Source organism: Myotis brandtii, unplaced genomic scaffold, assembly GCF_000412655.1.
Source record: "Myotis brandtii unplaced genomic scaffold, ASM41265v1 scaffold634, whole genome shotgun sequence".
NCBI classification, from domain to species: Eukaryota; Metazoa; Chordata; class Mammalia; order Chiroptera; family Vespertilionidae; genus Myotis; species Myotis brandtii.
This window is the reverse complement of record NW_005370427.1, coordinates 1865052-1876100: the sequence shown is the minus strand read 5'-3', so window position 1 is coordinate 1876100 and position 11049 is coordinate 1865052. Positions and strand designations below refer to the sequence as shown.

Genomic DNA, 11049 nt, shown 5'->3' with positions numbered 1-11049 from the left:
CGGGAAGCACCGCCCGGCGTCTCCCGTGGGTGCGTGTGGCCGGGTGCGTGTTCCCCTGACGGCCGTGCCTTCCTCCAGGTGCGGCTACATGATCGACAACGTGATTCTGCTGGTGAGCGGCGCGCTGCAGAAGAAGTCCGTGCGGGACCTGCTGGGGCGGTGCCACCCGCTGGGCCGCTTCTCCGAGATGGAGGCCGTCAACATTGCAGACACGCCGTCCGACCTCTTCCACGCGGTCCTGGTGGAGACGCCCTTAGGTACGAACGTGGGGCGGCGCTCGCTGCCTGTGCGGTCACTGCCATTGGGAAGTGTGCCCCCACGTCACCGTGTCCCCGTGAGCACAGCACCAGTGGAGAGGGTGCTGGGAGTGGGGGGCCTGAGGAGCCGTCCGGCCCAGCCCTCCTTCCTCAGCCAGACAGGATGCCCCTGCGGTCACCTTGCCAGCGGTGCCAGGAGGGAGCGGCTCAGCTCCAGCACCACCCGCTGTGCCCGACCCGGCAAGCACCACAGGCCTTGTGGCTGGTGGAGCCCTCCCTTCCAGGTGCAGTTTAGAATCAGTGCCTCTCCTTCCCTGTAGTCGCCGGTCTGCACCGGCTTCCGGAGGGCACAGGTGTCGGGCGCCCAGGAGTCCGTCAGCCCTGATGGCGCGGAGATGCCACCGGCGCTGCCCACGTGTTGTTGTGAGGAGGTCTGCACAGGAGCGATGCCCTGCTGATCATTTGGCAAAATAGTCGCATTTTGGACAAAAGTTTTAGAGAAAAATACATGTGTCATCCAGTGCCCGGTGCTGCGGTGCAGGTCCCAGGAGGGAGGGGGTCTGGCGCGACGCCGTGAGCTTGACGCGGCTCAGCCTGTCCCACCAGGCACGTGGGCAGCTCGGTCCCCTCTGCCCCACTGCAGAGCTCTGAACTCGAAATAAGACGTAAATAAGTACAACTCCGTGTCGGCACAAAGTAAGGGCACGGAAGGTAAGTGTTACCACTGGGTGGCGGGAGGCGGCGGACGTGAGCCTGGACGTGGGCGCTGCCCACGCTGGGCACCCGCTAGGTCAGTGAGCCGCGTGCTGCGCCCGCGCAGCCATGAATGCTTAAGGAGCGGTCCGGGCGGTGCCGTGTGGCCGTCCTGCCGGTGGAAACCCCGTGTCCTCCTCGTGAGCAAGGCGGTGCGTTCAGGAGACTCTCCGCTTGCAGTCCTGCTTTTCACTGACTCACCTGTGATGACTTCTGTTCCAGCGCCATTCTTCCAAGACTGCATGTCTGAGAACACACTCGATGAGCTGAACATTGAAATTCTGCGCAATAAGCTGTACAAGGTAACTGCTGTCTTTACTGCACAAGCCGTCCTAGCCAGGGCTCTTGTCAGCCCCGATGCCCCCCTCCCCTCACCCCCCGCCCCCCATGCCCGGCGAGGCGAGGCGAGGCCTGTTGGAGCATGCGTGTCCGCTCCCCAGGCAGGAGGTGGCTGAGAGGAGGTCACAGCCCATGCTCTGGGTCCCCAGGCCTGGCTTGAGCGTCGAGGTGGCGATGGGCAGGTGGACAGGAAGCAGCCGGCATTTACAGGGCACCTTGTTAGGCAGAACTCACCTCTGTCCTCCATTCTGTGAGAGTCCCTGGATGCCGGCTAACCTGTCCCACAATTGTCATCCACTGACAGTGGGCAGCGTACCGAGATGACCAGCTGGCAGGGCGTCCTAGGTGCCACTCACATAATCTGGCCACTGACTGACTGAACAGTGCCGCCCCGTCCAGGCCTCGCTGTGTAACAGGCGCTGAGTAAGCTCTGTCCTTGCACTTGGACGACCACAGCGCCTTCGGACGTTCTCCCAGAGCAGCTGAATGAACGTGGGCGCCACCCTCTGTGCAGCACGCCCTGCTGCAGCGCAGGGTCCTCCCCGAAGCACTGCATTGCAGGCATCGTCCTGGTTATGAATATGGCCTACCGGAGGCTCCCTGACACAGCCAGCGGAAGGCCCTGTCCAAGCAATGTAGAGGCGCTAAGCCACTCTACCCACCTAAACGGTGTGGCTCCTCTCCTCAGACGAGACCAGGGGGTGTGGGGTGAGGCGACGAGACCAGGGGGCGTGGGGTGAGGCGACCAGACCAGGGGGCATGGGGTGAGGCGACCGTGGCGAAGCAGTTCCCTAGTGAGTGCAGTGTGGGCTCGGGCCCAGGCGGCGGTGACTGCAGCCAGGCCTGCCTTCCACCCCATGCTCAGAGCCCCCCGTGCGCCTCCTGAGAGCAGAAAGGTCAGCACAGGACCAGAGCGGGAGTCTTTACTGAGCTGTGAAAGGGCTTGGCACTCTTGGTAGAGGAGCCAGAACAGCCAAGTGAGGTCACCGAGATCCACGCAGAAAAGGGATGGTAAGTGGTTTCGAGGCGAGATAAGCACAGCTGTGTTCTTTCATGGAGGTCCTTCTTCAGCCTGTGCCACGGGCGTTAGGGTGAACACTTCCCCCATGTACTCCCTCTCCCCTGGGAGAAGTGGTTCAACTCCATGAAAGCGCTGAATACGCCATGAACAGCAGATCTAGACACGTCCACAAGGAGCGGATGGTCACCCTGTTGCTTTATGGTCTCTTCTTTTCCAGTCTTACCTGGAGGCGTTCTATAACTTCTGTAAGGATCATGGTGACGTCACAGCAGAAGTCATGTGCCCCATTCTCGAGGTGAGAAAGCGTCCGTGAAGTGTTCATGCCAAACGTGTGCTTCCACGTGTTTCATTTCTGTCATCGGACTGATGCTGCTGTATCGCAGAAGCTCCTTTATCTAAAGTGAAGCGAGCAATGCGTTTTGCTCTCTGTATGTCATTTGATGTCTTCCATTAACAGTGGTATTTTCTGGCCCTGGCTGGGCGGCTACGTTGGTTGCAGGTTCGATTCCAGGTCAGGGCACATACCTAGATCGAGGGTTCTCTCCTTGGTTGGACATATAAGGAAGGCAACAGATCGCTTCCTCTCTCTCTCTCTCTCTCTCTCTCTCTCTCATCAGTAAAAACATATCTTTTGGTGAGGATTCAAAAAAGAGTGATTTTCCAAGTTTCCTACATTGAAGAGTTGTTTTAGATTTAGAAAATAACACATAACAATGTGATCGTGCTTGCTGTATAATATGAAGAAAGGTCATAATTAGTGAGAAATTAGTAAGCTATGGCAATTACATGATATAGGAATCAGAAGGACCCCCAGCTTCCCCCCAGTGAGGGGACATGGTCCCTGTAGAAGGCCTCCCCTAAAGGCCGCGCGTGCACCCAGTGCGGGGGGAGGGACTGGGGAGGGCTCAACGTTGGCTTCTGCTTCTCTGACAGGAGCTATTATATGTCTTAACTCCCTTTGTCGTCAAAGGGGAACCTCATCTGTGCCCGAGGCCTTTTGTTTCAAACATCACTGCTCGGAAAGCCAGGCATTGAGGGCCTCGGACATCTGGGCACAGTTGGCATTCAACGCAGCCTCTGGCTGGCTTCCTCAGGCACTTGGACTTAAAAATTAATGTATAATTTAAATAAATATATAACTTAAAATAAATATGTAACTTAATTTTTATTGATTGGAGAGAGAGAGAGAGAGGAGAGTAACATCGATTAATTGTCCCACTTATCTATTTGTTCATTGGTTGACTCTTGCATGAGCCCTGAGTGTGGATCGAACCCGCAACCTTGGCGTATCAAGACAACGCTCCAACCAACTGCGCACCAGCCAGGGCAGGATAGAATTTAATTCTAAGTTATACTAGTCTATTCTGGGTTTAGAAAAGCCCTGTGAAAACAATTTTTATCCAAAGACTACCTTTCATCATTAGGTTATCTCTTGCTCTGACTTCATTGGTGGGCAGATCCTTGAATATGGATCGATGACTTCTGAATTCAAGAGAAACCTGAGGAGAACTACCCTTTAGGCAAAAGGGCGGGGGGTGCGGCACCTGAATACCTTCACCTGCACGTGGTGTAGCGCACGGTCCTGAACGGCACCTGGCGGCATTAGTTCCCCTAAAGCGGCTCATCCTCCCAGGGTCACAGCTAGAGACACTGCCGTCCCCGTGGGAACGGAAAGTGAGCAGCCTGAGAGTGTGTCACTGGCCACTCCAACAGGTCTTTTTCCTCGTCTGTTCCACCCAGAGGGTGGGGCTCGATGAGTAAGGAGCTTTTTAAGGTGCACACAACGTCAGGAGTGCGCGTCTCTCCGGACTTCTGGTCACATCACACACATCGGCAGCCTGCTGACCCGATGGAGCGCTGTCCCTTCTTCTCATGAATTTAATTACGAGCCGCGCTCGAAGCAGCCACATTATCCAGGGCTCAAACACAGTGTCCGCATTCCTAATTCCCATGGCTTAGAAATGGTTCTTACACTTTACACCAGGGGTCCTCAAACTACGGCTCGCGGGCCACATGCAAATACAAATATTGTATTTGTTCCCGTTTTGTTTTTTTACTTCAAAATAAGATATGTGCAGTGTGCATAGGAATTTGTTCATAGTTGTTTTTTAAACTATAGTCCGGCCCTCCAACAGTCTGAGGGACAGTGAACTGGCCCCCTGTGTAAAAAGTTTGAGGACACCTGCTTTACACCAACAAAAGTGGAATCGGAGTCACGTTGAAACAAAAGGTATACAGCAGCACTGGGACCAGCCAACACTCAGTACGTGCCAGATACTGTCCTAAACGTCACATACGTGGATTCCCTTGGACTTCAACATAGCACAGAGATGAGTAGTTTAGCGTCTATTTTTCAAGACGGGTAATTGAGGCACAGAGGCCTGATGTCACAGTTAGTGGAGGCCAGGATGGGAACTCGGGCTTCCTGGCCCCCGGCTCCAGTTCCTACATGTTCATCCGCCTCTGCATTAAGTGCACAATCCTTACCCACAGGAAGGCTGAGCTATAAGCAGGATCACACCGCGTGGGCTGCAGGGCCCCAGAACCCCACGAGAATGGTCTCTGGGCAAGGACCGCGTAGGACTGAAAGCAGGCTGTCACTGGGCCGGTGGGACCGGCTGCTGAGTCCCAGGTTCTCACAGCCATTTCCTGTCCCTTAACCTACCATGCTAGGTTAGGTTTTTCTCAAGCTGCAATAAAAACAAAAATCCATTTAACCGTCTTCATACATTTATGTAGAAACATCAGTTGCATGTGGCATGCGATTCTAATGTTTTTTAAAATATATTTTTATTGATTTCAGAGAGGAAGGGAGAGGGAGAGAGAGATAGAAACATCAATGATGAGAGAGAATCATTGATCAGCTGCCTCCTGCACGCCCCACACTGGGGCTCGAGCCCCAACCCAGGCACGTGCCCTGACCCAGAATCAAACCGTGACCTCCTGGTTCCTAGGTCGACACTCATCCACTGAGCCACACCGGCCGGGCTGATTATAATGTTTCTTGATGTGACCAGATTTGTCAGGTTTATAGCAGCATTAGATCACGTAACCTCCCCTTTATCTGTGTAGTTTATGAAGTTCTCACGCATGTGGTCTCGTGCTCTCTCGTGTGACAGGACAGACTCACAGGTGGAGGGTGTTACCTGGGCTTGCATGCGAACATTTGACTGAATTTCAAGACTGTGACTTCATATAGAAAGTTAGCTTGTGTCCAGGGCACCCCTGCTGTCTGAGTGGCTAATGCCACAGGACAAAGAGCCCAGAACATGCGGTCTGGTCTCCTGGTCAGTACACAGCTGACAAGCCCGGCCTGCTTCCAGTTCTCGTCACTGTCCTCCACGGCCCTGGGCCACCCCAGCTCCCTGCTCTGTCCTTTACCGCTGCTCCCTGCCACTGTCCCCCACCTCCCTGCACTGTTCCCACCCCTGCTCCCTGCCACTGTCCCCACCTCTGCTCCCTGCCGCTGTCCCCCACCCCTGCCCCCTGCGCTGTCCTCCACGGCCCCCGGCCCACCCCTGCTTCCTCCAGATGTGAACGGGCGAGAACGGGTGGCCTGACAGCCCAGCTCTACTGGTGCAGCTGACAGTGACTTGGAAGAAGTCCCAGCGTACAATCACCTTCTGCAACAGCAAAAGGCTGTGGTTTCAGAATGAACGGGTGTTTGTAAGGAGGCGTGAGGGAAAGGACCGGATTCTGACGTACCTGCACCCACAGGCGCTGCCCGTGCCCTCCAGCCAGGTGTCTTACAGTTCCCCTTGCATCTTCTCACCCCCGCAGGCGGGAGGGAGCCAGGCAGAACAAGGGGAGTCACCAGCTACTGGGGTCCAAGGAAATCATCACCGGGAGGGGAACTAGCAGGGCTTTCTGTGAAAAGGGGGTCTGTGGCCCCTCAAACGCAGGGAGGATCTCAACAGGTCGAGTTCTGAGTGGAGCCCGTGCGGTGCAGGCTGCGGAGACGTGTTCCCGAGGGGAGAACGCAGACGTGGCTGCTCAGTAGGCTGTCTGGGGCGTGGCCCTCTCCTGGCGCAGCCCTGACCCCCCCTCCCCCCGACCCTGAGGAGGCGCACTGAGGACCTGCCCATCAACCCACTCCGCCCGGGCGCCATGTGGAGGTTCCTTTGCCGTGGACCACCCTCTGGCCCTTCCTCCCTCCCCCTGCGAGGCCTAGAGTACGACGGACCGGTGCTGTCCAGGGGCCCGAGGCAGCTGCCTTCGGTTCCAGATCAGGTGGCCCAGCCTCGGCCGGGAGGATGGGAGGACTGGCCGCCCGGCTCCTCGCCCGGCTCCTCGCTGTGGCCTCTGGGTTTGGGCGGAGCTGTGAGCGGAGGCTGCCCCAGGATGGCTGACGGGGCAGAATCGCAGGCCCTTCTGGCGGGCCCGCCAGACACCTGCCACCTGCCACGGGTCGGGCGCTGGACGTTCAGAATGAACATGGACAGGACAGGCATGGCCCCAGAGGGTCTGGTCTCGAGGGGAGAGAAACCCAGGCAGATTTTTAAATGACGGGTCACGTGCTGGGCAGAGGCTCGGGTACCAAGAAGGGTTCCCAGCACCGGCACCGGGAGCAGCCGGTCTGGGCTCGGGTGGGGGTCGGAGGAGGAGGACGGGAGGAGGAGGACATGGGGACCAACGGAGAGAAGGACAAGGTGCGGGTGCCCTGGAGGCCCGCGGCCGTCTGCCCGGCGCTTCACTCAGCGGAGAGGACCGGTGGGCACACGTGACCCATCGCCCCACAAATGAGGAAACAGCCAGAGAGCAAGACCACCTGCTCCGAGTCATATAATTCTTAGCTAGAGTCAGAGTTACTGCTATTTAACCTAAAAACAACACCCACCTGGCCGGTTTGGCTCAGTGTATAGAGCATCAGCCTGCAGACCAAAGGGTCCTGGGTTCGGTTCCAGTCAAGGGCACGTACCTTGGTTGCAGGCTCCTCCCCGGCCTGGGCCCTGGTTGGGGCTCGTGAAGGAGGCAGCCAATCGATGTGTTTCTCTCACATCGATGTTTCTCTCTGTCTTTTCCACTCTCCCTAAAAATCAATGGGAAAATATCCTCTGGTGAGGATTAACAAAACAAAAAAAACAAGCAAAACAAAATAATCACCCCACCCAAACCATGGGTAGCACAGACTCTCCTCATGTGAAGAGGCCTGATCCACAGTCAAGGGGGCTTGGAGGGCACGGCGTGCACTTTCTCTTCCAAGCGCCCTCTAGGCCTTCCCCGGGCACCCACCGCGCAGCGCAGACCTCACGCCCGCGTCCAGGAGGAGAGCTGCAGGCTGCTGGCCGGGTCACACACCAGCGCCTGGGAGCTACGTGGGGTGTGGAGCCAGGGCCTGGCTGCTCTGCGGGCAGCTGCTCAGTTCTCGTTCATAACCCTGGACTGAGCGACAACTAGATGCAGAGCCGAACGGGAAACAAATCGGGGGAAACGCTTGCCTCCCTAGGGCTCTGTCTCTAGCCTTGAGCAGAGGCCGGGTCTCACCGCTTTCTCTCTTGCAAATTCAGTTTGAGGCCGACAGGCGAGCTTTCATCATCACCCTCAACTCCTTCGGCACTGAACTGACCAAAGACGCCCGGGAGGCCCTCTACCCGACCTGTGGCCGGCTCTACCCCGAGGGCCTGCGCCTGCTGGCCCAAGCGGAGGACTTCGAACAGATGAAGAGGGTCGCGGACCACTACGGGGTACGTACATGACCCGGTGCCCCACGCTCTCATGGGCCCTGGATGCCGCACCCTCCCTGCAGTGCCTCCCTCCCGGGGGGCTGTGAGGTGCACAGGGATGTCTCTGTGACCATTGGGCAGCACGGTCCTCAGGGGCTGACTCAGCGATTCCCTGGGAACAGCGTACAGGGAACGTGAGCCCACGTCAGAGCAGGTGGAAGAGCCGACCCAGAGGCCCTTCGAAGCGGCCTGGGTAAGCAGGTGAGGGGCCCCTGGCTGTGTGCCCCGGCTCTGGGGGGCAGGATGGAGAGGCCCCACCTGCCGCCTGCAGCTCAGGTCCTCCTCCTCCCAGCCGCTCCTCGCTCCTCTAACTCAGCCCTGCAGGCGGCTTCCGGACTGAAGGACCTGCCCATCTTTCCCGGGGCTCCCTGGACGCCTCTGGGGACCATGGAAGGCGGAGGCTGTGCCCAAACCTCTGCAACACCTGCTGTGCCCCAGGGGCTGTGCGCGGACTCTCCGAACCTGGGCTCCCACCCCCACACTTGCAGTCCCACGTGGCGCATTCCCTGCGCCCCAGAGTGAGAGCTGAGCGTGGAAACGAGCTCCACGCCCCCTGGCCTGGTGGGGCTGCGCTCGCCATGGGCTGCGCTACCATCCCACCCGCTGTCTCTGGAGAGATTTGATATTTTCTCAGGAGGCCCGAGAGTTACAAGAGCATGTCCTCTGGGGATAGGCTTTTAAATAGATGCCGTTTCTGTTTGCTAGGAGCCATATACATTTATGAGAAATGAGAACTTGTTACAAAATAGTCTCTCCTCTATTTCTAAGGTTTACAAGCCCTTGTTCGAGGCTGTGGGTGACGGCAGTGGGGGGAAGTCGCTGGAGGACGTGTTTTACGAGCACGAGGTAGGACCCGCGTGGGCATGGATGGCTGTGCCCGCTCCTTCCCCCGCTCTGGGTTTAACATCTTCTCACGTGGGCTGTGAGTGAGGGCTCCGCCTCACAGCCGTGGTCTCAGAGGGCGGCCCCTGTGCAAGGGCCCTGTGGGACGGAGGTGCAGAGCGGGCTGGGAGGGAGGCGGCCCGAACCGGAGCAAGGGGAACGGCCCGGCGTTCTCACCATCACAGCCTGCCTGTCGTCACGGGCCAGCCCGGTGGGTGCCGCCCTCCGGGTTTGTCCAGGGTTAGGACGCAGCTCGGGCACAGCTGTAACACGTGGGAATTATTCCTGCGGAATTCCACGGAGGGTCCGCGTCATGGTTCCCTAAAAAGGCAGAAAGGTCCATGGGTACTGAGCTGCTCAACAGAAGGACTTGTTTCGTTTTGTGTTATATTTTTTACCAGCAAGGTCCCCTAGTCTAACACATTTTTCTAGCGCAGTCCATTCATTTCTCCAAGCCACGGGCCCTTCCACTGCAATTGACTGGAAGCCACAGAGAGCCCTGGGATGGACGCTGAGAACCTGTGGGCTGCACAGGCCGCAGCGGGTGGACCGGCTCCTGTCGGCCCTGCTCTGAGCGCTCTTGGGGCCCAAGGGGCGTCAAAACCACCTCCAGCTCGGCCCTCTCTCCTTCCCTCCACGGGGACAGAATACGGAACGGTCCCATTTCTGACTGCCCCAGTTCAAATGTTTTTTTGAAAATTTTCTTTTATCTCCCTTCTACAGAGAAAAACACAAACAATCGCCCTGTAAGTCAGGTTGCTGCAGAGCATTCTAGAAAAGCTCATCAGAGCTGAGTCTGGACGCCAGGGGCTGGGATGCTGCCCTGGAGGGAGTTAGGCAGCTAAACCTTCCCAAGCTTTTAAGGCTGTGGCCAAAGAAAAATGCTTTCCCTGAATGCGACAAGCCCACAAGCCAGATGCCAAGTAAATGTGGTTCCAAAATCACACACACACATACACACACATTCAAAAACTCACACAGAGACACACACACACACACAAAAACACAGACGCACACACAAAGACACAGATATACAGACACACACACACATACAAAACCAGGCACACACATGCAGACACACACAGGCATGCACACAAACACACATACACATAGACACACACATGTAGACACAGACACACACAGAGAAATACACATGGACACACACATAGACGCAGACACACACACACATACGTGCACACACACAGGTCCTAGGAGTCTGCTCAGAGTGCTGCTGAGATTGGCAGATTGCCCTGTGGGCCTACAAACTTGCTCTAAACTCCTGGTGTTTTTAACACATGTACTGCTCCAGCACAGCCAGTGTGCCGCTTCCTGCTGGGTAACGCCTGCGCTCCGGGCGAGCTGACGGGGCGTGGGCTGAGATGCTCCTGCCCTCGCTGGGCTGACGGTGCTCCCGCCCTCGCTGGGCTGACGGTGCTCTGTGCCCTTGCTGGGCTGACAGGGCATGCTCTGTGCCCTCGCTGGGCTGACGGTGCTCTGTGCCCTTGCTCAGGTGAAGATGAACGTGCTGGCGTTCAACAGGCAGTTCCACTGCGGCGTGTTTTATGCATACACGAAGCTGAGGGAGCAAGAAATGAGGAACATCGTGTGGATCGCCGAGTGCATCTCGCAAAGGCATCGCACTAAGATCAACAGCTACATCCCGATTCTGTAACCCGCCCGGGCCGCGGGGGCAGAGATCACAAATGTGAAGAGGATGCTATTGAGCAAAATAAAAGGAATTGCGTTAGATTATCGGGGCTACACCGAAGGAAGCCGCGCGGCCCCGCGTGAATTGCAGACATATCTTGTTTTCACGTTTATGTCTCACTCTTCGCCGGCCTTGGGCATGCGTTTTCATTAACCCTTGGGGACTTCCCCTACTCTTAGTTTGTTGTGATAAAACCAAATCTAATAAAAGTGTTTTACTCCTGCTCTTCATACTTCTCCACGGGCCCAAATACTGGGTGTCTGTTTTACTGTTTTCCCCCTCACCTGAGGAGGTGCTTCAGTAATTCTAGAGAGAGAAGAAGAAAGAAAGAAAAACATCAATTGGTTGTCTCCTGCATGCACCCCA

The 11049-nt window shown here is 56.8% G+C and overlaps 1 protein-coding gene across 1 annotated transcript in view; it reads left to right on the top strand.

The window, feature by feature from the left end:
- Positions 1–10724, top strand: part of ATP6V0D2 (ATPase, H+ transporting, lysosomal 38kDa, V0 subunit d2) — a 30420-nt gene extending 19696 nt beyond the window's left edge. Inside the window, exons 3-8 of the mRNA XM_005880355.2 lie at positions 79–257; positions 1233–1312; positions 2588–2665; positions 7878–8054; positions 8862–8939; positions 10486–10724. Of these exons, the coding sequence (XP_005880417.1) occupies positions 79–257; positions 1233–1312; positions 2588–2665; positions 7878–8054; positions 8862–8939; positions 10486–10647 (754 nt within the window). The 3' untranslated portion in view covers positions 10648–10724. The remainder of the gene's footprint in view (positions 1–78; positions 258–1232; positions 1313–2587; positions 2666–7877; positions 8055–8861; positions 8940–10485) is intronic.
- Positions 10725–11049: the final 325 nt, after the last annotated feature.